The 26,249-nt window shown below is 51.6% G+C and overlaps 1 protein-coding gene across 3 annotated transcripts; it reads left to right on the plus strand.

The window, feature by feature from the left end:
* The first annotated feature begins 1,504 nt into the window (after positions 1–1,504).
* Positions 1,505–24,858, plus strand: Itprip (inositol 1,4,5-trisphosphate receptor interacting protein). 3 transcript variants are annotated; one of them, XM_059246095.1, is made up of 2 exons: positions 1,505–1,623; positions 23,085–24,858. In XM_059246095.1, exon 2 carries the CDS (start codon positions 23,098–23,100, stop codon positions 24,766–24,768), a length of 1,671 nt encoding a protein of 556 aa, XP_059102078.1. In that variant the 5' UTR covers positions 1,505–1,623; positions 23,085–23,097; the 3' UTR covers positions 24,769–24,858. The 3 variants fall into 3 exon arrangements, with proteins under 3 accessions (XP_059102078.1, XP_059102070.1, XP_059102088.1); XM_059246087.1 differs by lacking the exon at positions 1,505–1,623 and adding an exon at positions 6,224–6,349; XM_059246105.1 differs by lacking the exon at positions 1,505–1,623 and adding an exon at positions 18,646–18,757.
* Positions 24,859–26,249: the final 1,391 nt, after the last annotated feature.

Below are 26,249 nucleotides of genomic sequence, written 5' to 3' on the forward strand. Positions count from 1 at the left end.
TCAGTGTGGCACACGAGTGAGTTATGTGCTTGGGGACATGAAAAGAGGCCAGCTCATGAAGGGCTTGTATGCCAGGTTAGGATGTTGGACCTGGCGAGTCCTGAAAATAGACAGGAAAGCATTACAGGGAGCTGTGGGGTGAAATCAGGTTCAAAAGGCAAACAAGTTTAATAAATGATCCTCATATTAATAAGTTTATGCAGCTTGTTAGAAGTTGCTGAAATAGATGTTGCAGGCAGATGACAATCCCAGGGTGCATTCGAGCACTAACCATGACATTCCAAACATAACACTGAACTCAGCCAAAGGACAGCCTTCAGTGCAGGGCCCCCACCTCCCAGACACTTCCCCTACCTGTTCTGCGTGTCCTGTCTATTGAACTTGGAGACGTTTTGGAAATACACAGCTCTTTTGATAATTCCCAAAGTTCCTCTCCCTTCCCTGGCCCCCAACTCAGCAGTAAGACTCCCCCACATCGGGAAAGGGTTCTGAGCAGCAGCCAGCCAAAGATTGAACATAAAAGTGCCCCGGGCCAAGAGCCAGGGGGTCTATTTTTAGAACATTTTCCTCCTCGCCTGTTTATCCTGCAGACTCGGCCTATGTGTACTGGGAGAGTGTTAAAAATCACCGGGCTGGACGGAGGAGGAAAGCAAGGTGCTCTAAGACCAAATGCCAGTTGTAAAGTCATAATCTCTAGACACTGTTATTTCCTCAGCGTTCCCTGGGCGCTCCTGAAACGAACTAATGATTTATGCCAGCCCTTTCCAGCCACTCCCACAAGTTGTGGGAATGTGCTGTTCACAAAGGAAAGGTTGTTGATAAACTATTAAACTTTCGTTTAGAGTATGCATGCTACTATGATAGCTCTGTACCAGCTCTCCTTGCACTAAAAGTGATACTACGTCTAACTCAACAACTGGGAAAGAGAGCGCCCCCTACAGCATTCGGTCTTCTTCCTCCTTTGTGCCTAGTTACTCCGGCTGAGAGACAATGCGCTCATTAACCATAAAATGTAATGAACTGTTTTAATCCAGTCAAACTACAGGAGGGAAAGCGGACGGCCTTGTGTCTCGAATAATATTTTCCTCGAGGGGCAAATAGGTGGCCCCAGGAATTCCACCGCTTGTAAAACGCGCCACAGAAATGCGGGTTGACTTACAGTGACTTAACCCTTTACATTCTGAGGCCTAGACCAGTTTTTAAGGGCGTCCTTCCTGGTTCCCCCGTCTGCCCTCCCCAGTCCTCTCCAGCGGCAAGATTTTTCTCGCCAGGCCGCAGTCCAGTTCCGCTGTCCTGTCTGGAGCCTGTGGGAGACCAAAAGGAGGGTCTCCGAGGCGGACCCAGAGTCCCTCGGCCGCAACCCTCGCGGTCATCCTTAAGGACTTCCGACTGGCGCCAGTAGAGGCGGGTGTTTTGTTCTTATAAGGAGCAAAAAGTTTCCGTGACAACGCGGAAATGAGTAGCTCTGCAGCCCAGTAGCGCGGGGCGGGAGGAGTCCAGGAGGCGGGAACCACCGCGATCTAGTCGCCCGCATCCCTGGATCCCCGGAGCCTGCGACCCAGGACCCCGACGCGCACGTGGAGCGAGGCCCACTCGGTACCCCTGAGGCGGCGGCGGCCGAACGTGAGTACAGGGCTTCAATGTGAGGCTTTGCTGCTCCCCCAGCTCAGAGTGTGTGGGATGAAGGGCGCGCAGGGGACTGGGGACTCCCGCAGAGTTGCGCGGGAGATCGTGGCCAGGAGCGCGAGGTGCGACGAATGTGGGGACCCTGGCCGGGACCGACCCCAGGAACTCCTTTAATGCACGCATGCGGCGTGGGCATTGTCTCCCCCATCACTCTTGGTGGCTAATGCACTGGGGTCTCTCCGCCCAGGCGCCCGGGAGCCCCCGAGTGCCTCCAGCAGTCTGGGAAGCGGGCAGCTTCTGCTCCCGGAGCCTCAGGCTTCGGAGCCCTAGCGGGGCCACGTGTTTGTGCCTAGAGCCGGGACCTTCCACCTCTTAAACCGGGTTGGGTAGCTGAGCCTCAGTCCTGGAAGAAAGGACTGGGAATGACGTTTGTTTATTCGTAGCTTGTCTTGACGCAAAGAGGTTGCTTCAGGCCGGATGAAGCCCCTGCCACTTCCTCTTTCAGGACTCCTAGTGGAGTAGACCCTATGCTCTGCAAAACTTTCTCCTGGGCTCTAAATGATCTCTGCCTTTGATTCCCAGCCCCATCCTCGAAGCCCACTCTGAGCCTCCCTCATTCAGGCCGCCAGGTAAACAGACTTAGAAGCCCTTGGCCGATTCTCCATACAAGATGGGAGAATATTGACCGAATCAGGGAAGAACCTGGTTTAGCCTTTTACCTCACTGCCTAGTATGAGAATGCTCACCCTTTCCAAAACAGAAGCGGGCCGGATCCTGGTACCATATAAATCAATGTCGGGTGGCTTTCTGTTGTCTTTCGGATTTCTCTTTACAAACCAGTTCTGCTTTGGAGAGGCTGCCGGCTAAAGCCAACACAGCTGCTGTGGTCATTGGTCCAGGTCAGCACTGAAAATGGTGGCAGAGGCTGCTGTCATTCACCTCTGGGTGCCTGCCTGCCAGAGTGGTCTGCCTAAGTGGCCTTGATATTTGCTGATTCCCTGTGAATCGCTGCTGGCCCAGGCCGTACTGCCTTCAGATTTTCCACTTGTGGGTAACCATGTGGTGGTTATACCCACTCTGGATGGATCCCCGGGGAAGATGGAAAAGCATTTGCTCACACACTGCCCTCTAATTGGGTAATTTTCAGAGAGGCAGCAGTTTCAGGCTCTGGTTTAAAGGGGGCAAAACCCTGAACTTTTAACCCAATGCGATCATCCCAAAAGCTCTCCAGGCCATGAACGAATCGTAAAGAGTGTGTGGGTGAACTTTTTAATCAGAGGGCAAGAAGGTGCGGCACCATCTGGGAGATAATTGCTCACTGTCTGAAAGAAACCTCGTTTTATAGTTTACCCTTTTTGGACCCTCTGGGGTTAGTGTACAAAGGGATCTTGTTTGACAGAAGCATGCCTGTCTCCATGGAGACAGTGGTATGCACTTGGCATTCTGCAGCCTTCAGGAGTAAGGTTGGGCCCAGTTCTCAAAGCCGCTTCTTGGAGGCACACCAGTGGCAAACCAGAACTTCTCCAGAGACGGAGGGCTAGGATTATGTGGACAGTGGAGAAAATGCATCTAGTGAGGAAAGAGGATTACATTATATGCAAGCCAGGGATGAGGGGCATGGCTATGGTCAGGTGTTCCAAGCACTGAAACTGGATAAAAGAAAATGGCTTGTTCAGTCTGGCCTCAGATTCCCTGGTTAGAACAGAGATGGGGTTCAGTAGAGCACAGCCGTCAGATCTCCAAAGGCAATGTGCTCGCTATGGTGTAAGCAGAGGTCGTGAAGGGGCGGTGCCTTCTGGGTGCATGCCTCCATGTTTCCATGTTTGGAGGTGAGAGGTACCTCCAATAAGGATCTGAGGGTGCTGCAGCCGTGAGGCTATAGTAGAGACATATACTAAGTCAGGGCCAGGTTTTTCAAAAATTGAAATGTGATTCATGCCTGATGTTGGTCCATCTTGAATGCTGTCATCCAGTCTTTTTTTTCTTTCTTTTTTTTTTTTTTTTTTTTTTTGGTTTTTTGAGACAGTTTCTCTGTGTAGTTTTTTGCCTTTCCTGGAACTCACTTTGTAGACCAGGCTGGCCTTGAACTCACAGAGATCCGCCTACCTCTGCCTCCCGAGTGCTGGGATTAAAGGCGTGCACCACCACCACCCAGCTCGTCATCCAGTCTTAATGGAACTGTGAGGATGCTGAGAGCTGATGGTAACCTCCAAGGCCACCAGTACCAACCTAGTCTATGGTGTGAATTAGAATGTGGTCCTCGCTTTTAGCAAGATGATGCTGTATGGTACCATTTAACACAAGGGCCTCAGAGCAGCTGAGAGTTGTCCTCAATCCCCCAGCCTGGTTCTCTTGAGCAAGACACTAACTGGACAGTCATTCACAGTAGCCAGTTATTAAGAGTTTAACATGGGCTGGAGAGATGGCTCAGTGGTTAAGAGCACTGGCTGCTCTTCCAGAGGGCCCTGGTTCAACTCCATAGCACCCACATGGTGGCTCACAACCATCTGGTAACTCCAGTTCCAGGGAACAGACACCCTTTTTGGGCATGCAAGTGGCACACAGACAAACATGCAAGCAAAACACCCACATACATAAAAAAGAAAAACAAAATGGCGGACTCATCCAGCTGGGAAGAGAGGAAGGAAAGAGGCAAGCCCAGCCTTGACGGTTGATGTGAGGCTTGGCCCAAGCATCAGATGACCTTTTTGATTACTGAGTGGTGTGAGGTGGCAGATCCAGTTTGCATCCTCAAGTGACAGACAGGGATGAGTAAGTGCCACCTGGGTGTGGTGCAGAAGGAAAAAGTGACAGCTACATGCAAGGTGGAGCTTCCCAAGAAGTAGAAGGCGATGAGAGAGATCAAGCATGCTGACTTGCTCTACCAGACCTTTCATCCCCTCTGTTGTCCTCTTCCTGTCGCCATCAAATCCTGTTTATCTGCATGCGTTCCCCAATCCATGGAGGACACCGTTTCTAACACTCCCTCTCTCGGCTCAAGCTCAAAGATTGCTTAGCTCCTCTACCACCTGTCTCAGTACTTAATTAATTGGGAGAAGCACTTTAAAGTGTAGGCCATCCATGGTGACTGGTGCCAACAGATTGCCTGTGTGCCTGGGAGGATCACATCACAGGCCTTGGCTCCTTAGAGCTGCACCCACTGAGAAACCTGTGTGTGCTTTAGAAGATGCTTCCTGGTAGGATTTCTCTCTTTATGTTTTCATAACACAGCTTTTCCCTTCATTTGATTTACTTATTTGCTTAGTGCTTTGCAAGTATTAACCCTCAGTTACAGATATTTGCATAAGGTAAACATTTTACCATCTCAGGGTTTCAGGGCTGTGTACTCTGCTATATGCAAATCAATAGGATATTTAGGTGACCTAGGTGAGTCAATAGAAGCCAAGCACAGAACAAAGAAACATGGTCCTTAGTTAGCACTAAGGTTCTGGGGAGTCGGGGAGTACAGGTGGCCACTCAGAACCCCTGCTTAAGCCTGGAATTGAAGCCTGCAAGGACAGTGTCTGCTTTGGTTGCCTTAAGCCACCTGCCCTGCCCAGCTGATCTCTCCCCCTGTTCTCTGTCTGGGGCCACTCTGGGGTTATGATTAGTGAGCCATATCTCCAGGTGCTCCACAATCAAAATGTGGCCTGTATGTGCTTTGGATTGGACAGGCCTGGATTGAGTCCCAGCTCCACGGCTCTATCATTGGGTGTTCTCAGTGTCTGGGCAGGTGCCTTGTCTGTTCCATGTAGCTGGAGAGTTTCTCTCCGGGTCCTTCCAAACCCCCACAGTCCTGCAGCCCACTTATAAAATAATCACTCAGAAGCTTGTATTACTTATAAACTGTATGGCCGTGGCAGGCTTTTTGCTATCTAGTTCTTCTATCTTAAATCAACCCATTTCTATAAATCTATACCTTGCCACGTGGCTCGTGGCTTACTGGTACTTTACATCCTGCTCCTCATGGCAGTGGCTGGCAGCATTTCCTGACTCAGCCTTCCACTTCCCAGAATTCTCTTTTCTCCTTGTCCCACCTATACTATACTTCCTGCCTGGCTACTGGCCAATCAGCGTTTTATTTATCAATCAATCAGAGCAACACATTCACAGCATCCCCAGCAATTCCATGTCTCAGTGTCATCTGAAAAATCTGGATAAGCCATCTCAGGGATGAGTTGGATAAAAACCACTTAGTACAGTGCCTGGCCCAGGCCACAGTGTGGCTAGTCTAAGCTTCCTCCCAGTTCCCATCAGGCTGATGCTTTGTCCACTGAGGTCTGGATGAAAAAAACGAGGCCACAGGGATCCAGACCGTCCCACCGGGACAGAAGGAGAGCTTCCTTGTCTCCCCAAGCTGGGGTCAAACTGGTCTTCTGGCCTGAGGGAAAGCCGGTTTCAAGCTTGGCCTGCAACAGGTGCCCAGACAGGAGAGCAGGGTAGGGAGGCCTCTAGACAAAAAAAAAGTCTCCTGAGAGTGTCCAAAAGGCCCTCTAGGGTCCTCTTCAATGGTTTAGGACCCCTGAGATTTCCCTGTAGAGAATATATCTCCCCTATGCCCATGTGGCCACCCAGTGACATCACTAGAATGGAAGCATGTCAGATGGCATCACTGTTGCCCAGGCAACACCTCCACCTTAAGGCAGACAGGAAGGACACAAACCACCCTCAACTGTAAGACACATGTTACAGAACAGAGACCTAGAAGATGTAGCTACCACAGGTGTGTTTCTCAGAGGCTATACTGAGGGTGATGGGCCATGGGCGGGAGCTGAGTGTGTGCTCTGGGCTGTTGAGCTAGTTGGTGGAGGGTCTTGAGGCCTTAGGTTTGTGTCCCAAGGGGACAGCACAGTGCTGACTGCTATGTTCTCTTTCTTCCCTGAGCCAGACTGACTCTATACAGGAGCTTCTGCTCCCGCAGCCCGAATCTCCAAGGAAGGGTGTGGGAAAGATACTGGTGTGGTGACGGATAGCACCAGATACGTGGCTTTCCTGTGTCCTCACCCCATGTCCTCACTACAAGGATTCTTCATTGATTAAGCAAATATGACGAACACGGCAATGTGTTAGGGATTCAGCAGGCTTGGGGAGCTTTATAACCCAAGGCAGGACAGGGAAGGAATGTGTGGAAGCCACCCTCTAAGAGGTAGGCAGTTACTTATCACCCAGCTCTCACAGGCCCTGTGGGATTCTTCCAGTGGTAAATTAATCCTGTGGAGTGCCTTTATCTTCAGGAACTTGTACTGGTATTTCTGAGATACTTGGTAGTTTGGGAGCGGCAGTAGAGAGAGCAGACATGGTACCCAGGGACACACTGAGGACATCGCTGTGCGCCCGGCCCAACTCATGGCAATTCTGACTCTCTTAATTGCTGATCTGTGGCTTCAGCCTCATCTAAGGTGACACCTGCCTCTGCCCTTCAGACAGAATTCCTAAGCAAGGGCTGCCACAAGCCAATGCTACCAATGAAAGATGCAGGCCCAGGAGAACTGCCCTCCCAGAGAGAAGTGGGAAACTAGATGACATGGCAGACCTGTCTCTATAAAGCTCCAGAACCCAAGGCCTTTCAACTTCAAAGGCCCTGATTCAAGTCCATTTGGTGCAACTAGACATAATGTCAGGTGCTTCTCCAATGTCCAGCATGTCAGTAGCTAAAGTAATAGCCCCAATTTTTAGATGAATGTAGCCTTTTTAGGGTTCTAAGTGAAAACTGAAGTATCCTTCTCTGAGTAGACAATTTGCAAGCTCGTACTTGGAAAACTGGTCCCCCCACCCCCACCCCGCCACAACCTTTTGTTCCTACAACAGACTGATCTTTATAGAAAACAGCAGTTTCATGCACCAAACATCTGCTCCCAGCAAAGCCCGCCCATGACCCTTTACATACATCTGTTTCTCTTGCTCTCAGCAGCCCCTCAAGGTACGTACAGTCCCATTTTCCAGATCAAGGAACAAGCTCTGACTCGCCCTGTGTCTCTGAGACAAGATTCCAACTTAGATCGCCTGTCTCCCAGGCCTTGCTTTCTGCCACCTCAGGCATCTCTGCCTGGACTCCATAGCCCAGAGACCAAGACAGTAGCATATGGAACCCCACAGCTTGAGTGTCAAAAGTGAGAAGCTGGCAGGCAGATCACCAAGTCCAGACCTGAGCCTCCAATCCCTCTCTACTCTCATGTTTCCATGTCTGTTTAATGGCGGTGGTAACAACTACCACATCACATGTAGTACACATCGAGACGCTCCCATAGGAGTCCCTGGGGAAAACAGAGTCCGTGCTTACCAAGTGACTCACTTCCCTGACTGACCACTCATGGTTTACCCGGGAGGAGAAACACCACTTCCAAGTTGTCCTGAGCTGCCACTGTGGATGCCCAGAGTGGTTGCAGAAGAGCGCCCCACAAGCAGCATCCCTCCTGGAAGGACGCTGTCATCATCTTGGCCCGGCTGTTGAGAGAGCCATGAGCTCATAGCACAGTTCCCACGGAGCCTGGTTCAATAGCCCTCTTCCATAGAGGCGGCAGGGGAGTCACCTGATGTTCATGAACAGGTCTTTTGTTTGCTGAGACTTGGTTCTGACTCTCTGAGGAGGCAGGAGAGCACCCTAGGCTGGAAGGGAGGAGGCAGGGAATGCCCAGGCCCCACTCCTACATCCTGTCCCCTCAATACCCTGAGTTTGCCCATCATTGTTTCTTCCTTATGCTTTACCCCAACACATACAACCCCCGCCCTCTGTGTCAGAAGAGCCCAGTTCCTTTTCCTAATCGGCTGTGAGAAGGCTTGCCCAGGTCACACGGTCTCTCTCATGAGAAGCAGTTCCATGAATTTGTTCAGTGTGTCCTAGTATCCATGTATAAAAGGAGAGAGTTCAGAGGCACATGTCTCATGTCCTGCAGATGTGTCATGAGCAGGGGCATCATCTTTCATCTTACCTCCGGTGTGTTGGGTGAGTGGCCTCACTTCCGTGTGCCTCAGTTTCCTTTTCTGCAAATGGATATGAGTGCCTGCCTCAGAGGTTTAACATGAGGATGATACACAGAAAGCGCATAGCACAAAGCTCAAGCATCAGATGTTATGTATTGGCTGCAATTGACTAAACTTCTAACGGGTGCCATCAGACGCTTGTCCAGCTTTCTCCAGAAATGACACTTGCTCGCTCCGCCTTACTGCATTTTTATTGAACTCTGATCTTCCTCCATTTGCTTATCTTCTGCTTCTTCGAGTCTTTCTTGAAAGAAGTGAGGGAGAAAAGTTCTTATAAAACTTTCTGCAGGCATCATATCTTTTGCTTTGTAAACATTGGCCTGGAGTTTTAAGGCCTGTCAAGACCAAAACGAGCTACAGTTGTCTCCAGGGATACATCTACAAGGTGTTTCAGTCACATTCACTGGTATTTGGTGTACATCACTGTTAGCTTTGCTTTTCTGAGTGCAAGGTCCCTCCCAGAAAGACCGTCTAGATGTGAATTCAACCAGGGCTCCCCACTCCACTCGAGGAATTTCACAGGTCTACTCCTGGGAATAAGACTCCATTCATTCATTTATTCAGCAAACATTCATAACACAGCTGCCCCTCAGGCTGCTCAGAAGTTCTTTAGAGAGCCACAGCGTACTGCTGGTTCACTGGAATGGGGGGTGGGAAATGCTGTTGAGGCTCCTGTCACCAGACTTTCTCTTCTCCTTCTGTGACCTTCAGAAGAAGAGGAGGAGATGGAGGAGATAATTAGTGTCCACAGGCTTCTGAAGAATCTGCAGGGACGCCCTTCACTGGGTTCTTCCCAAAGAAACAGTACAAATGCCAACAACAATGTCATTTCCATCTGGGCGGTGGTGGCGCACGCCTTTAATCCCAGCACTCAGGAGGCAGAGCCAGGCGGATCTCTGTGAGTTCGAGGCCAGCCTGGGCTACCAAGTGAGTTCCAGGAAAGGCGCAAAGCTACACAGAGAAACCCTGTCTCGAAAAACCAAAAAAAAAAAAAAACAATGTCATTTCCAGTGCGCAGCACCGAATGTGACGTGCAATACCTCACCAATGGACCTTAAGCTGTGGAGTAGGTATGATGGTGTCATGGCACATGGCAGAGCCAGGACTCCACCAGTCCTTCTGATCACACAATTAGGCCCCTTTACTGTCCTCTGAGCTTTTACAAACTCAAAACTCTTCCTAGCTGAAGAGCCTCTGACTGTTTCTGGGTGGCCTTGGAATGGTAGGGAGCAGAAGTTTGTAAAAGTTTGTAAAAAGGGTGCTAATGGATCAGCCGTGGTTCTTGTGTTCATCTGGACACTTACGTAGCGCCAGGCACAGCCTAGGTAGAACATATGTTATTACACATGGCCACTCCGCCCCTGTGGCTGGAAATTGAGTGGTGGTAGGTTGCTGGTGCTGTTTCGCTTTGGGTAACTCACAAGAAATATTACTGTGTCATCACAGATAATTCAGGGAGTCGCTTCAATAGCTGTTCCAAGCTGGACAGTTCAGGCCTCTGTGTTCCACAGAGAATTCGTTAGCTGTGACCAACAGGTGTGGGAGGGCAGCCAAGCAGCCGTTCTGGTGTTCAGCCTGGGTCCCAGCACCGGAACCTGAGGTTCAGCACAGGCAGAAGCTGGCCACAGCTCTTAGGCTTGTTGGTTTTTTTTTTTACAGCAGGGTTGGCTTCTCTTTGTTCCCCTTTAAGAAGATGAAAGGATTTTGAGAACTTTGCAGGCGCAGACTCTCTCTCTCCCTCCCTCCCTGCCTCTCCCACCTCTGTGTGTGCTTGTGTGTGTGTTTGTGTGTGTGTGTGTGTGTGTGTGTGTGTGTGTGTTTGTGAGTGTGTGTACATGAGAGCTTCCTTTCTCTCCACTCTTCTCTCCCTAGCCAGTTGGGGCCAGACACTACTTTCAGATACTGCCTGAGCCTCAGGAGGACGAGCTGGGGAGGCCTTTCTTTGGCTGAAGAGATGGGTGGGAGTTGGGGGGTGGGAGGACATCCTCCTAGGTCCCCTAGAGGAGATGGGTGGGAGTTGGGGGGTGGAAGGACATCCTCCTAGGTCCCCTAGAGGAGATGGGTGGGAGTTGGGGGGTGGAAGGACATCCTCCTAGGTACCCTAGAGGAGATGGGAGAGAGTGGGGTGGAAGGACATCCTCCTAGGTACCCTAGAGGAGATGAGAGGGGGTGGGCTCCTAGGTACCTTAGAGGAGATGGGCTGAGTGGGTAGGTGGGGGGTCATCCTCCTCTGTGTCTTAGTGGTGCAGGAGAATTCAGACAAGCTGTCTTCTGAGCTGACTTTGTTCCCAGGCAAGGATCAAAAACGAAGTGGCGCTGGGCACTGACAATTCCTGTAATTCCACCATCACCAGCTCCTCTGGACAAGAGGGAGGGAGGCGGGGCAGTGGGGAGGGGCCTGGGAGGGCTTTTGTTTTCCTTTGTGTTTACTCCTTGGTTCTGCTCTAACTCTTTCCGGACTCCAGTGGCGGGCTCTGCTCTGCTGGGGGATCCTGCGTCGTCCACCCTGCAGCCTGCTCTGCCTGGGCTACCAAGGAGGGAGCCCTGGAGGGCAGTGTGTGTGTGTGTGTGTGTGTGTGTGTGTGTGTGTGTGTGCGTGTGTGTGTGTGTGTGTGTGTGTGTGTGTGTGTGTGTGTAGGGGATTCTACTCTGAGGAGTGCTTGCCTGAGCCAACCCAATACAAGTCTGGGAAGTGGTTAACAGGCCATTCCTGTGAGTCACAGTGCCTGTTTCGGCTTTAGAAATCTGTGTGGGAACCCCGGGGGTCTAGGGAGGCCCCTCTGGCCAGTGCACACTCTAGGAAACTCGTGGAGAGAACAGGCAGTGGGAGGCGGCTAGTCAGAGTCTGTGGAGGCTTTCTTCAGAGTGTGCTATGCCCAGTGTAAGCTGTGAGTCGTTGGCACTGTGAGCAGGTGTATGGCAGGGACTCCACAGGATGTGAACGCAGAGAAGACACCCCTCTCCGGCCCTGGAGAAGCCTGACACTGAAGAAGTGCAGCTAACTGCCCAGGCTAGTTGCTCTGCACAGAAGGTATAGGCCGTGCGCTTTAGCAGTTGAATGGCCTCAAACACACTGTTCGGCTTCGGTGCCCTGGGCTCCTCCCTGTGAGGTGAGGTTGAAGGCACTCTCCCCCAGGGCAGCATCATGGGATAAAACGCTAAGGATAGAGGCCCAGGGAGCCAGCATTTGGGTGTGCCTGTTACTTGTCAGGCACACCTAGGAGATGCCTCACCTACAAAGGCCCCAGACACTTGCCTACATTCAGGGCCTTAGTCAATAAGTCTGACTCCTTCCCCTTGTTCTTTCTTTTCAAATAAGAGGGAATTACCTCGAGTTGGAGGAACCTGGAAGGCTCCTTGAAATGCTTTTGGGGAGGAGTTTACGAAGAAGAAAATCGGGTAGAGTTTTAGCTTACAGAAACGAAGGCCCAGATGGCTGAGTGAAGAGAGGAGCCCCTGAGTCTGCCTGTGGCCAGGCTCCACATTAATTAACGCTTTGATCTTTTGCATGGAAAGAGGGGTATACTGAAGGGGGGGACTTCAGGAGACGCAGGCAATAGGAGAACAGAATACCAGGACCTCACCCCAAAAGTCTATGCCGTCTGACACATCATTGGTGCCAAACCGAGGTCAGAGCAGAGCCACGCAGAGGCGGGGAGGTGTTGCTGGGAGAAAGAAGGCTGCTTTCTTGTTGAGACCGCGCCAGTCTCACGGGTTCTGCACTCCTACGGGTTCTAGAAGGATCCTTCTTTTCTTCCTCCAGCTCAGGTGTCCCCTGACTGACACAGCATCTCCCATCTAGATCGAGAGTTTTAGTCTCCTCTGCCCTAGACTTTCTACCTCTCAGAAGGACTTGGGGCCCACTTGGATCCAGAATTTCATCCCAAGCTCCTTCATCTAAACACATCTACAAAGTCCCTTCCTCCCAATAAGGTCGCTCCAGGGCCTGGATGTGAGTCTCGAGTCACATCTCCTGCCATTCGGTCCACACAGTGACTGCTGGACTCCCGGTGCTAAGAATAAATGAGAGGAAAGGGGTGTGGCCAGGGCTCAGGGCTGCAGTCCTTCCTCCTGACCCTACCCCATCCTCCACCTGTCTATTCTCAAGACGTCACCAGTTCTGTGATGCCCTGTGGGCCAGGTCCTCCGCTGCTGGGGAGTCAGGCAGAGGTCTGGACAGAGAGACACCTTGTCCTCCTGGAAGATGGATGGTTTCCCTGCCGTGGTTAGTGGGGGACACACCACCCAGTGAAAATGCAGAGCAGGAAGGATGTAATCCTCCCACCAGGTCCAGGCCCCTGTCCTTCCTCTGCCCCCTAACTGCCCTGGCCACTCTCATGACCCAGTCCAGACAAGAGGATTGGCATCCTGGTGGCTTCATTGAAACCCCTTTCTCTTCCAAGAATGCTTTTGGTAATGTGAACTTGGGTTCAGCCAGCGTCTCCATGTGGACAACACAGCTTGCCTCATCAAGGAGACCACCTCCCCAACCCAGTGAGCACTTCCCACTGGCTCACTGGTGGTCTGCTCAGTCTGTCTGGGTCTCCTCTGACTTAGGTAGAGGGGTTTCTCCGCTCTTTGAGAACCACAGACCTTTAGCACCGTTTCCTCGTTAGTATCTATTCTTTAGAAGCTACGGGAAAGAGAGCAAATGTTTCTGGCATCTACGTAAAGCCCCCAGCACAGACCTGGCACAAAGTCATCCTCAAATGCTGGCACGATGATTCTTTCCAGGGTAGGTGCTTGGCTGACTACAAGACACTGGAACAGTCAGGACTGGGTTGGGGCGGGGGTTAGGTCTAGGCTGGGGAAGTAATTAGTAGTTATGCCAAGTAGTTGCTGAGGGGAGTTAGAGGTAGGAGCCTAGAGAAATGCATCTCAGGGAAGTGAGGCAGACAGCAGCGGAGAAGAGGCCCGGCGCTGGCAGTGAGGGGCTGCAGACAGTACACAGGCCCTGGAGAACCTCTGGAATAGCTGATTGGACTCAGTGGCTTTAACAGAATTGTTTTGAAGTAGTAACCAGTCCTTTAAAATGAAGGATTCTGATAAAAATCCAAATTATTGGCTTCTTTTAGGGAGAAAAAAAAAAAAGGTCTTGCCGCTCTGGGTTCCCAGAACATGCACTGTGGTGGCCGTTGCCCGCAGGTAAAGCACGCGTCATCCGAATGACCGCTGCCCCCGCTGCTCAGCCCTCCACAGCAGCTGGCTTACTGTTAGCTGGTGACCTGACCTGTCTCCCACTTCTCCCCGACAGCCGCGGCTTCAGAACCACTGCTGCAGGGAGAACCACTGGACAAATTAAAAAAAAAAAAAAAAAGAACTGGCCGGGCGGTGGTGGCGCACGCCTTTAATCCCAGCACTTGGGAGGCAGAGGCAGCTGGATCTCTGTGAGTTCGAGGCCAGCCTGGGCTACAAAATGAGTTCCAGGAAAGGCGCAAAACTACACAGAGAAACCCTGTCTCAAAAACAAACAAACAAACAAAAAAATTAAAAAAAGAACTGAGTAGGGGATGTAGACGGTAGCTGAGGCCAGGGCTACAAGCATTCTGGGTAAAGGAGGTGGGTAGGGGCCGGCCACACCCTTTCTGCCCACTTTCTCAATCGTTCTTCTCCGTCTTCTTCCTTCCTCTTTCTTTACTTCCTTTCTTTGTCTGCCCTTCCCTCTCCTGCGAGGACCAGAGGCCTGCCACGGCCCAGCCCCCAGCAGAGATGTCCTTCCTGTCCTCATATGGGTACAGGTGAAGAGTGGTCCAGCCAGAGGTGTACCTTGTGCCTCCCCTGGTCCTTGCTTGGACAAAGGGCCAGCTCTATCAGGCCTTCCTCCTCCCCGGTGTTCTAAAAGGGTAATGGGTGCTGTTATAGCAGGCCATGCACACTGAGCTGAGGTGCCCGAGCCCTGGTGCTGGGTCCTGAGTTAACCAACAATGGAGTCAGTAGAGACAGGTGACTGCCATATCCCTATCTTCCCTGGGCATCTCCCAGCACTTGCTAAGTCAGTTCTCACTGACAAGCTTGGGCTGTGTTGTATCTAGCCCATGCAGGGTGCCTTGGAAGCTGCAAAAGGACACATGGTTTGCTATGCTGGACCTGTGGGTGAGAAAGCAGAATGAGTGAATAAAATGACATAACAAAGGTCAGGGCAGTGGTCCAAGCTTACAGTAGTACTCAGAATGGTCCCAGTCTCACACTAGGGGCTCCACTCCACTAAAAGTGTGAGATCGGAGATGGGATGGAGTGCTGGACTATAGCAGGGAGTCTCCATGGCGCTCAGCCTGCCCAGGCTTGCCTTCCAAACCAAGATGAAGACCAAAAAGAGCTCTGCAGTCCGCTGGGCCTTCATGATGTGGCCCTGATTCTCCAGGGCTTAGGAAGCCTGAGAGACAGTCACCCCGATGATGTGGTCAATTGCCACTCACACTGGTGGCCAGGAGGCACCCTTAGGCAGCAGGAGGTAATGGACGACTCACTTATTCCCCTCAACCTCCTGAGGAATGGAGACAGAGCAGAGGGAAAGGAGCAGCCTCAGCTGGGGTGATGCTCACTGACGGTCCCGCTGCAGATCATCCGGATAATAGAGCCGCCAAGCTGATGTTCTGAAAGTTAAAGGGCACGCACATACAGAGCACTAAGCACTGTGTCTGGCACCGGTAGAGAGCATGGTCAAAGGGCCTCGTATTGTGCCTAGCATGGAACAGCACATTGCAGGGTGCTTAACGTCGTGCCCAGTGCAAAGGAGCTCTCAATAATGAAAACATCTTTTGCTATGCTTCTGCCCAGAAATTCCTACCACGTGTCACCTGGCAGGGTCCAAGGAGGATGCTCATCCTGCCTCAGCCTCCTCTACATCACCCTCCAGGTCCAACCTAGCTCCCCTTTAGGCCTCAGTTTGCAAGTCCATAAAATGGGGCTTAGATTAGTACAATTCTAAATTCTGGCTTTCTCAGTATTGGCTTTATTTCTCCGTCATAACTGGATCTCATTAGCTGGAATTGGAAACGCCAAACAGAATTCCAGGCACACAGTAGGGTTCAGCACAAACAGGATAGTGTGGGTCTTCTTGACTCCTTTCCTGAAGGGGCCAGAACTTAGACAGTGGGGGAAAAAACACACCACCACCCCAACACACACACACACGCACACACACACACACACACACACACACACACACACACACGAGTCTGCCATCATCCATCTCCTTTATTCCATTTCAGTAAGGAAGCCATCAGATCTTCCTCTTGACTCTGCCTCTCCCGGACTGCTATTGTAATTAATTAGCAGAGCTAATTACATCTGACAGGCTGGGAGCCCTTGGCAAGCTCCAGAGTCCAGCTGTGACACTGCAGGAGCCCCACTTTCTTTCTCCCCAGAGGATACCCGACTTAGGAACCTGGCTTTAGAATGGGTCATCCTCGGACTTGAGCAGTGAGGGGCCCAAGAACCACCAGGAGAGTATGCTAAAACACTGGTGCTAGTATGCCCTACCCTGGCATTTCTGATCAGCAGGCAGAAGCTGAAAATGCATCTCTCTAGCAAGTTCCCAGGTGCTGCTGCTGCTGCTGGGAGCTTTGGAGACCCATAGTCCCAGAGGGAAGTACTAAGTCCCTGGGAAATGGTCTGAGGCACTTCCGTGGCTAAGATTAGAGTCATCCTTCCAGCCCTGGTTGGCAGTAGGCTGGTGGTGGGGCAGAAGGAGAAGGGCACGGGCTTTTTGCAGAAAGGGGGGAAGGGATTGAATATGGAGTCAGGGACCTGACGCCCCCACCAATGAATGGGGCCGGAAGGGCCTTCGAAAGACAGGAATAAAGCTCTCTGTGTGTTTTCATGTGTCCCGGTGAGGTGCTTGTGTCTGTCTGACTCCCCATATGGACTGTACAGCTTTTCTGTCAGGGATGGTGCTGCACTCGTCACTGAGGATCCTGAAGCAGCTCTCTCCTTGTACTGGGTGCTTTGCCACAGCAACACTGTAGGAAATTTGCAGGCAGAGGCAGGCCAAGCAGCTGGAAATCTAGCTGGCTCTGGCCTCTGTGGCCACATGTCTAGAAAGCGCTTTGAGCTTTGATTAACCCATCTGCGAAACAGGGATCATAGTCACCTCTTGGAAGGCCACAATGGTCACTGTGGACAGTGCCAAGCACACCCTAGTGAGGGCTTGTGAGACAGGAGCTAACGCCAATAACCTGTTGGTGGTGTTTGTCCACCAAAGCCATTGTGAGGAATGCTCTGGGGTGCAGGAATAAGGTTCCCCATTAAGTAGCCACCTCACGTTTCTCCTCTAGGGTCTTGGGCTTCTGACCAGCCCTACAGGAAGAGCCTGGTAGAGTACCTATTCTGGGCACCACATTCACCCCGACACTCGGTGGTCACCATCTCTCCCCAGCCTCTGTACCCCAAGATCTGGCTCTTTGCCAGGCTAAGTTTAGCTCTATGAGCCGCCCTCCCTGTGGGTGAGGCTGGGGTGGAGAGGAATTCAGCAGGCTTCCTGTCTGCTTCCTGGCAAGCAGGCGAAAGCCCGCCAAATGACCCAGGTTTATTCCCAAGGCTAAGGCTGCCAACAGATGTCACAGACCACAGGTGTGGGACAGCCACAACGCTGAGAGCTTTGGGACCAGCAGAGACAGATGTCCTTGGAATGAGGGAAAGGTACCCTTTGGGGAAGGGTGTGTGCGCATGTGAGTGTGTGTGCACATGTATGTATTCCTGGTTTACAAGAGCTTTACGTCAGAACACAAAATCCTCCCTGTTCCTGCCCAGGGCCTTCAGGGCACTGGTCCCTTGTTAACTAGCTTGGTAAGCCGAAGAGCAGAGGCTTCAATCCCAGCTCTGGGTGGTAGGCACAGGGTGGCCACAAGCCGTTCAGTATCTTGGCCTGGCCCACCTACCCCATCCCTGGGGCTCTGCTTACAACTTCCCCTGAGGTTAGCAAGGAACGAAATGACAGCTGGGTTAAGATCCCTGGGAAGGAGGTGATGGCTGAGTGAGGTGAGTCGGCAGGGCCTCCCCACTTGCAGGAAGGTCCAGGCTCTGAAGGATCCCCCCATTTGCTGGGGGGGGGGGGCAGGGTGAAAGGAGCACTGTGCCAAGGAACAGCAGTAATAGTGGAGTGGTTTCTGCTTCCAAAGCACTTTCCAGCGTGCATTCCTCCACACCCCGAGACGAGGGCAGGGCTGGTGTGCTTGGCTGGTGAGAAAACAGGCCTGTAGAGGCCCAGGGGAGAGAAGTTGCCACATGTGGGGTGCCTGCTCTGGGCCAGACACTGTACTGAGCCCCCATACACACTTGACCTCTGCACCCTTGTAAAGGAGGGGCCATTCTGACCTCCTCACGGATGAGGATGGGAGCCCTAGAGAAGATGAGCGGTCCACCTGAGAACACACCTCCAGGGCCAGAGCCAAAGTTCAAGGCCAGGTCTGCCGGGTGTCTCTAAAGCAGGATGCCTTGTTTTTTGTGCTGGTTGCCTGTGCTTTTGACAAGGCTTGTCTGTGACCCCCATGGGTGCTGCCTGTGACCCCAGAGCCCCCTTGCAGGCAGGGGCATCTGTGTATTCCTACGCAATCACGGCCGCTCTTTGATAAGATCGTTCACTCAGTGGCAAGGCGTTCACTGAGGCTCTGGGGGGCGTTGCCCTATGCAGGCTTTAAGACAGCAGGTGGGGCTCTTCCCATCTGACAGACGCAGAGAGAGGACTGGGAAAGCGGAGTAACTTGTCCGAGGTGCCTATGCCTTTGTTAACTTAGTCTGTCTTCCTCCAAGTGCTCTTAACTCCTTGGTTTTGAGTTCTGAGCAGGAGGGTTCCTAGAGTCGGGCGTCCTTCAGCAGGCATGAGGCCTTGCTCTGGTGAGATAGCTGAAGCCACTGTGTGAGGAGGAAGAGGACTTTCCAGGCCAGGGCTGAGTGTCGGCCACACTCCCCCATTGGTGGCATGTTCTCCCTCCTCAGTTGGTGTGGAAACTGACTCCCTCCCATGACTCCCATGGGAGTTGCCATGGGTACAGGGCTGCCCAAAGGCTGCTGCTGCCTGTGTCACAGGGGCCTGGGAGGACCTTGGAACTTCCGGTGGTCACCAGCTAGCTGGCTGCCATCTGGTGTTAGGCTGCTGGTACTCCATTTGAAGCTCGTCAGCCAGCCTCACAGTTCTGCCTGGGCCACCCTGGTGGGTCACCGTTTGCTGTTTCTGTGTGGTGGAAACCATGGTCGCTCTGTTTCTGCAGTTATCCAGCGTGTTTCTCCCCCGGCTCCGAGTGGGAGGCTGACTGGCCACCCCTGGACTTTCCCCCCTTCCTGTCTCCTCCAGTCTGACCTCCTGCACTTTCTCCAGTCCCTGGCTTCCTGATCTGTTAAAACCTGTGAGCTCTTCAGGGTGCAGCCTGAACTTGTCTCCTCTTGGAATTCCCTGGGGCTAACCTCCACTTCCCAGTCCCCCTGGATCTTGCTGACTGGTGCAACTGTACGGGGTGGAGCTGTCTGAGTCACATTGGAACAGCAGCTTCCCCTGGCCAGCAGCCAACGCGGGCTGTGAGTGTACATCTTCCCCTTGCTGGGGAATCCTCACCTGTTGATGAACCCCCTTTCCCAGGTACTGTGAGGGCAAGAATTTCCTCATGCAAATTCAAGGTCAGAGGACTCAAGCCAAAGGGCCTAGAAATTCCTGTCAGCCAGCTGTTGGCTTGCCCCCCACCCCACCCCCCAGAGTTCTTCTCTTTATTGGCCATCAATAATCTCAAGATCTTTGCTCTCTTTGCTGAGGTCACTGGAAGGAAAGGGACAGGGCAGGTATGGAAAGGGTAGGTGATGAATTCCCAAGGCTCCTGCTAGGAGAGGAGAGGATGCAGGGTAAGGTTAATTCAGAGGTGCCCCTTATCCTAAACACACACACACACACACACACACACACACACACACCTATGGTCTTTCCTTCCGCTCACCACGCATTATAGCTGCAGCTTCTACAATTTGAGTTGCAACAACAAAACTCCCAAGAATTTCTTTTCCTTCGTCACAATCTCAGGCAGGAGACCTTGAAATATGATTTTCTTTCTTTCCTTGAGAATGCCTGTTTTTTCACATTAAAAAAAGGTTCTTTTCTGCTTCTTGTTCTCATATCCAAATCACCGCTATCATTGCTTTTGCACTTGGGGCCATAGAGTTAAATAAGGGCTACTTGACATAAGCACTGTGATAACTATCATGGCAGCCCGCCTGATGGCCAAGGTGGCTTACTAGTTACTAATGAGAGGGTAGTGTATGGTGGGGGTATATGTTGGACAGATGTATGACTCATATTCCAGTCAAGAAAGAGCAGAGCAGCATGATTTCAACACATTGCTCAGGATGTGACTTAAAAGTTACAGTTGACTCTAAGCAACTGACTTCTTTAAAAAATGGGATTAGGTGTTTTGTCTGCATGTATGTGTGTCCTTATCACAAGCGTGCAGTGCTCAAGGAGACCAGAAGAGGGCGTCAGATCCCCCTGGAACAAGAGTTATAGACAGTTGAGAGCTACCATGTGGGTGCTGGGAATCAAACACCCGTTCTTGAAAAAGGTAACCTGTTGTAGTACTTTCTCATCAGGACTGCCAGCCTGCAAGTAATGACCAGAGACTTATTAATTATAAAAGATCGGCCTTAGCTTAGGCTTGTTTCTAATTAGTTCTTTTTTTAAAAATTTTATTTTATAATTTAATTTAATTTTACATATCAGCCATGGATTCCCTTGTTCTCCTCCCTCCCACCCACCCCTACTGCCGCCTTCCCCCCAGCCCACCCCCCATTCCCATCTCCTCCATGGCAAAGACTCCCCTGAGGATTGAGTTCAACTTGGTAGATTCAGGCCAGGAAGGTCCAGTCCCCTCCTCCCAGGCTGAGCCAAGTGTCCCTGTATTAGCCCCAGGTTCCAAACAGCCAGCACATGCACTGAGGACAGGTCCTGGTCCCACTGCCTGGATGCCTCCCAAACAGATCAAGCTAATCAACTGTCTCACTTATCCAGAGGGCCTGATCTAATTAGTTCTTATAATTTAAATTAACCCACATTCTTTAATCTTTGTTCTTCCATGAGGCTCTTTATTTCATCTCCATCTGTCCATCCTGCTTCCTCCACATCTGGCTGGCGATTCTACCCTTCTTCCCAGAGCTCTCTCTCTCTGCTCAGAAGTCCCACCCATCTCCCCAACCCCAACCCCATCTGGATGGTTTGAAAATACAGATTCTAAGTGAGGTCAGGAGTGGGACTGGGACTCTACGTTTAGTTTTCTGTTGGTGTGTTTTGTTTTTAATTTATTTTTTATCTGTGTGTGTGTGTGTGTATCTGTGCCCTTGGAGGACAGAAGAGGATATCACTTCCCCTGGAACTAGAGGACAGGTAATTGTTTGCTGTGTGATAGATGAGGAACCAAACACTGGTTCTTTGCGAGAGCAGCAAACGTGCTTACCTGCTAAGCCCCCTCTTTTTTTTTTTTTTTTTTTTTGGTAGTCCCACTGTATAGCCTAGGCTAACCTTGAATTTCATGGCAGTCCCTCCTGACTACATTTCCTAAGTGTGTCAGCCCCATACCTGGCTTGATTCTGGGTTTCTAGCAATATTTCAGGTGATACTTCACCAGTGCTCTGTGTATCATAATTTCCATTGCAAATATTGCAAGAGGTTAGCCTTTCTCCCAAAAATTACTTAAGGCCTAAAAATCCATTTGTCCTGGAAAAGCTGTTCAGAGATCAGAATCAGAGTTCAAATGGTTTGATAAAAGAAGCAAGTAGCATCAATTTCATGACCCTGTGAGGGTACAGTTACCTTCTTTTAAACCAAGAAACCTAGGCTCAGAGAGGCGAGTTAACAGGCCCAGCATCACACAGTTATTCTGTGACAGGGCTAGCTTTGGAACAGGCCGTTCTTAACCACCAGGTATTCGTGTATTGCAGGAATTCACATTCATTAAACGAAATTCAGTGGAAGTAGAAGGCAGTGTTTGAGGCCTAGTCATTTGAAGGTTGAAGAGCAACTCACGTAGCTTAAAGTGAGAGGACTTCTGTATTGACTCAGCTGCCTGCAGAAACCAGAAGTAACAGTTTCACACACAGCCCAGGTACAGGGGTTACTCTATGTGGGCGGCAGGTTCCCCTTGCTGGTGGCTGAAGAGCAGCCCACACTGTAGAAGTAATCCTGTTATCAGACAACCCTAGCAACAAGGAAAGCTCTTGCAGGCCGCAAGCATATATTATAGAGATTCAGCTGTGTATTAAAGCTGTACTTTGGCCGGCCAAGGGTCTGTCAAGAGGCAAGCCATTTATTATGAATATTTGGTGTTATCCAGCCTTTAATATTCCAGTTGTCTTCTGCTATGAAATTCTTGCATGGCCAAATATTTTCAGACCTGCTGAACTTCTAGGTAACTTCCCTGCAGGAGCCAGTACCTGGATAAGGTCATGTAGGCAAAGACAAGCTGGCCAGAGATGTACAGCTTTGTTTCTTGTGCAAATGAAGCTCAGACCATCCCCCTGACCTGAGGCCCAGCAGCTCTCCAGAGCAACTGACTGAGAACAAAAGAGGTTTTTACATATCAAGGTGAGAGGTAGAATAACATTCCTGAGGAGACAGAGAACCACGTGCCCAGGGAAAGAAAGGGCAGGCACTTTCTGTAGAAGGAGAGAACAGCATGGCGAGAGAGAGGAGAGGTTCCTAGAGGGTAAGCAGATCTCGGGTAGAGTTTTCTGAGTGCCAGGAATAGAAAGTAGCAGAGATGGAGAAAGGGTACGGAGGACGAAGATGAGGCTGGAAGCATAGGAGTTTAATCGTTAGCAGGACTATGAGCTAGGAAGCTGGACAGAACTGAAGCTATGGAAACAGGATTTCATCCCAGAGAAATAAAGTAGACGGATAATGAACTTGGTGTGTCTAGAGTTATTCCTGCCCTGAATGCCTGGTGGAGCTATACTGATAGAATTTTGTCTTAGAGGAATAAAGTTAACAGACATAAGAACACAGTGTAGATAGATTTTTTTTTCCCCTCAGATATCCCACGCTGGACGTAGCCTAATTCCTGGATCCCTGGGAATTACATAGAAAGCCTTTCTTCCCATTAGCTCAGATTGTTCATATATTCATCACAGAACCAATCACTGGGGGTGTAGCTGTGGCTGTCTGGAATAGTCTTGTTGTCTTGGGTCTGGTGTCTGTGCTCACCTCTGGATTTGAGATATGGGTTTATAGCTACCCCAACCAAAGGACCATGAAGAGAAGGTTGACCCTCAGGGTCGAGAATGTTCCGGCTCCATCAGGAGAAATGTTCTGCCGACAGAAGGAGATGTCTATGACACGTGTAGAGCCTAAGGCTGGGCTGGAGCATGGGAGGTGGTTACAAGACCGCTGGCATTAAGTGTGAGGACCATCACTAGCTGTTGGGGGCAGAGGCTGGCACGAGGGTTCAGGGAGAAGGGTCCTTGAAGGAAACATAGGTGTGACCAGCATTGTCTTTCTCTGTTCCTAGGAACACTACAGCCATGGCCCTGGGGCTTTTCCGGGTATGTCTGGTGGTGGTGACAGCCATCATTAACCACCCCCTGCTGTTCCCACGGGAGAACGCCACAGTTCCCGAGAATGAGGAGGAGATCATTCGCAAGATGCAGGAACACCAGGAGAAGCTGCAGCTGGAGCAGCTGCGCCTGGAGGAAGAGGTGTCACGGCTGGTGGCCGAGAAGGAGGCCCTGCAGCAGGCAGAAGAGGAGGGCCAGCAGCAGTCAGAGGCCCACACGTCCTGGGACCTTTGGAGCACACTCTGCATGATCCTCTTCCTGATCATCGAGATATGGCGGCAGGACCACCAGGACGGGCCCTTTCCAGAGTGCCTGGGTGGAGATGAGGATGAGCTGTCTGGACTGGGGGGCAGCCCACTGCGGGGCCTTCCCCTGCCCAATAAGGCCACCCTGGGCCACTTCTACGAGCACTGTATCCGGAGTGCCACAGGTGATGCCACCCGCACCCGGGAGTTTGTGGAAGGCTTCGTGGATGACCTGCTGGGAGCTCTGAGGAGTGTCTGCAACCGAGATACTGACATGGAAATGGAGGACTTCATTGGCGTGGACAGCATGTATGAAAACTGGCAAGTGGAGAGGCCACTGCTGTGCCACCTGTTTGTGCCCTTGGTGCCCCCAGAGCCCTACAGCTTCCATCCAGAGCTCTGGTGCTCCAGCCTTTCCGTGCCCCTGGATCGTCAGGGCTACGGTCAGATCAAGGTGACTCTGGCTGACGGGGACCCTTTAGGCTGTATCTGCGACAAGACTAAGCTCGGGGAAGACATGCTGTGTCTCCTCCATGGCAAGAATAGTGGGGTGCGGCCCAGTGGCGGGGGAAGTGATGAGATGGAGGATTTGCTGTGCTCCAGAGAGTCCTCGAACCTAGATGCCATGCAGGTCATGAAGTGGTTCCAGGTGGCTCTCACCAGAGCCTGGCACCGCATCGCCCACAAATACGAGTTTGACCTTGCCTTTGGCCAGCTAGACACCCCAGGGTCTCTCAAAATCAAGTTCCGCTCAGGGAAGTTCATGCCCTTCATCCTGACTCCTGTGATCCAGTGTAACGACTCAGACCTGTTCTTTATCCCACAACTTCCCAAGGAGCCCTTCAGGGGAACCCCAGCCTCCAGCACTGACTGGCTCCTGTCCTTTGCTGTCTATGAGCGACAGTTCCTCCGGATGACAGCGAAGGCTTTGCCGGAGGGTGCCTGCCACCTCAGCTGTTTGCAGATCGCCTCCTTCTTGCTGTCCAAGCAGAGCCGCCTGACAGGCCCCAGTGGGCTGAGCAACTACCACCTCAAGACTGCCCTGCTGCACCTCCTGCTGTCCCGGCGGGCTGCTGACTGGAAGGGCACCCAGCTGGACGTGCGCCTGCAGGAGCTCTTCTGCTTCCTGGAGAGGAGCCTCCTGGAGAAGAAGCTCCATCACTTCTTTGTGGGCAACCGCAAGGTGCCTGAGGCTATGGGACTCCCAGAGGTTGTGCGCAGAGCCGAGCCTATCAACCTCTTCCGGCCCTTCGTTCTGCAGCGGACTCTCTACCGCAGCACAGTGGACTCCTTCTATGAAATGCTTAAGAATGCCCCGACGCTCGTTAGCGAATATTCCCTCCATGTCCCTTCAGACCATGCCAGCCCACCACCAAAAGCTGTCGCCTTGTAGAGCCCGAGATTCGAGGGCCGGGGGAGAGCATCCCAAGCGTCTGCCTTACGTGGGTTCTGTAACCCATGCAGGAAACACAGTGGGCCTGGAGAGGAGAGGGCCGGGGGAGAGCATCCCAAGCGTCTGCCTTACGTGGGTTCTGTAACCCATGCAGGAAACACAGTGGGCCTGGAGAGGAGAGGGCCGGGGGAGAGCATCCCAAGCGTCTGCCTTACGTGGGTTCTGTAGCCCATGCAGGAAACACAGTGGGCCTGGAGAGGAGCTGAGGCTCAGCTTGCTGGGAAGCCAGGCCCTGCAGAGGGAAGAAAACAGAATTGCAGCTGGACCCTGGTTTGCCTTTCTGCCACAGGGGCCTGTTGGTGAAACCGTTGTTTGGGTTCGGGCACCGATCCTTTGTAGCTTAGTTTGAGATCACTAGGAATGACCAAGACAGTGACGGAACAGTCTCTGGGTACTGAGTTAGAATGCAAGCACTGATCTGAATGGAATCCTTTTTGTATCACAGTCCATTCTGTGCTTCCTGTGGACAGAGAATCACCTAGGATGTTGCCGATCTACTAGGATGTTGCCAGGGGTGGGATTAAGACTCAACACTCTATTCCAGGAACTCTCGGCCCTGGCTGTTTGCAGCTGAATCATGAATGGGGACAGATGTGGCAACTCACAGCCTTTGAACCACATCACGCACAATAATAGAGGTCCCACGGTGCCACCATTTGTTAATACTACTTGGTGAAAAGAACCTGGCAGAGGTCCAGGAACCCGGGGGCTAATTTCTCCATTACACAGAAATGGGTACTTGGTGGTGGAGAGTCTAAAGTTGGCCAGTTTTTCAGCCACACATCTTACTCAGGTGCACACCCTCTCCCTGTCCCTTTACCCTTATATCAGGTCCTGACTAGGATGGGTGCCATTTACCACACTGGGTGCTGGCTCAAAAACCCATCCCGTCTCCATAGCTGATCTTACCAGCCAGCAATGTGGTAGAGGGGCAAAGATACTCGTGTCTGGCTTGCACTTTGGCCCACTTTGGAGAAAGTTACAGGACCTTGGGTCAAGGATTATGATAGCCCTAACCTGTCCTCAGGGTCCTGGTTATAGCCAGAGGTGCTATGAAAACCCAGCTCTGGTCCACAGACCCAAAGCATCTCCCAGTTCCTAACTCCAAGAGGGCTTCACCCCCTGTACATAGCCAGTCTTTTCTGCACAAGCCTTGCTGACCTCATGGATGACCCAGACTGAAAGAACGTGATGGAACCTGGGCTCACTGGGGATCTATGTGGGTACTTCAGGCACAGCCTGGGAACTCAAAAGAGTGTTGCGGACCCCAGGCAAGCATCAGAGCCTGAAGCTGGAGCTGGGCTCCCATCCAGGCCTGTTTCAGAGGATCCAGCAGCAGCTTCTCCACTTGAACTTGATTGTTTGAGATTTCTTCTCCACATCTCCTTAGTAACTTGACAGTGGACCAGAGAAGAAACAAA

This window comes from Peromyscus eremicus, chromosome 1 (assembly GCF_949786415.1).
Source record: "Peromyscus eremicus chromosome 1, PerEre_H2_v1, whole genome shotgun sequence".
NCBI classification, from domain to species: domain Eukaryota; kingdom Metazoa; phylum Chordata; class Mammalia; order Rodentia; family Cricetidae; genus Peromyscus; species Peromyscus eremicus.

Coding starts and splice junctions, on each gene's coding strand:
- Itprip (XM_059246095.1), top strand. CDS start 23,098: ATGGCCCTGGGGCTTTTCCGGGTATGTCTGGTGGTGGTGACAGCCATC.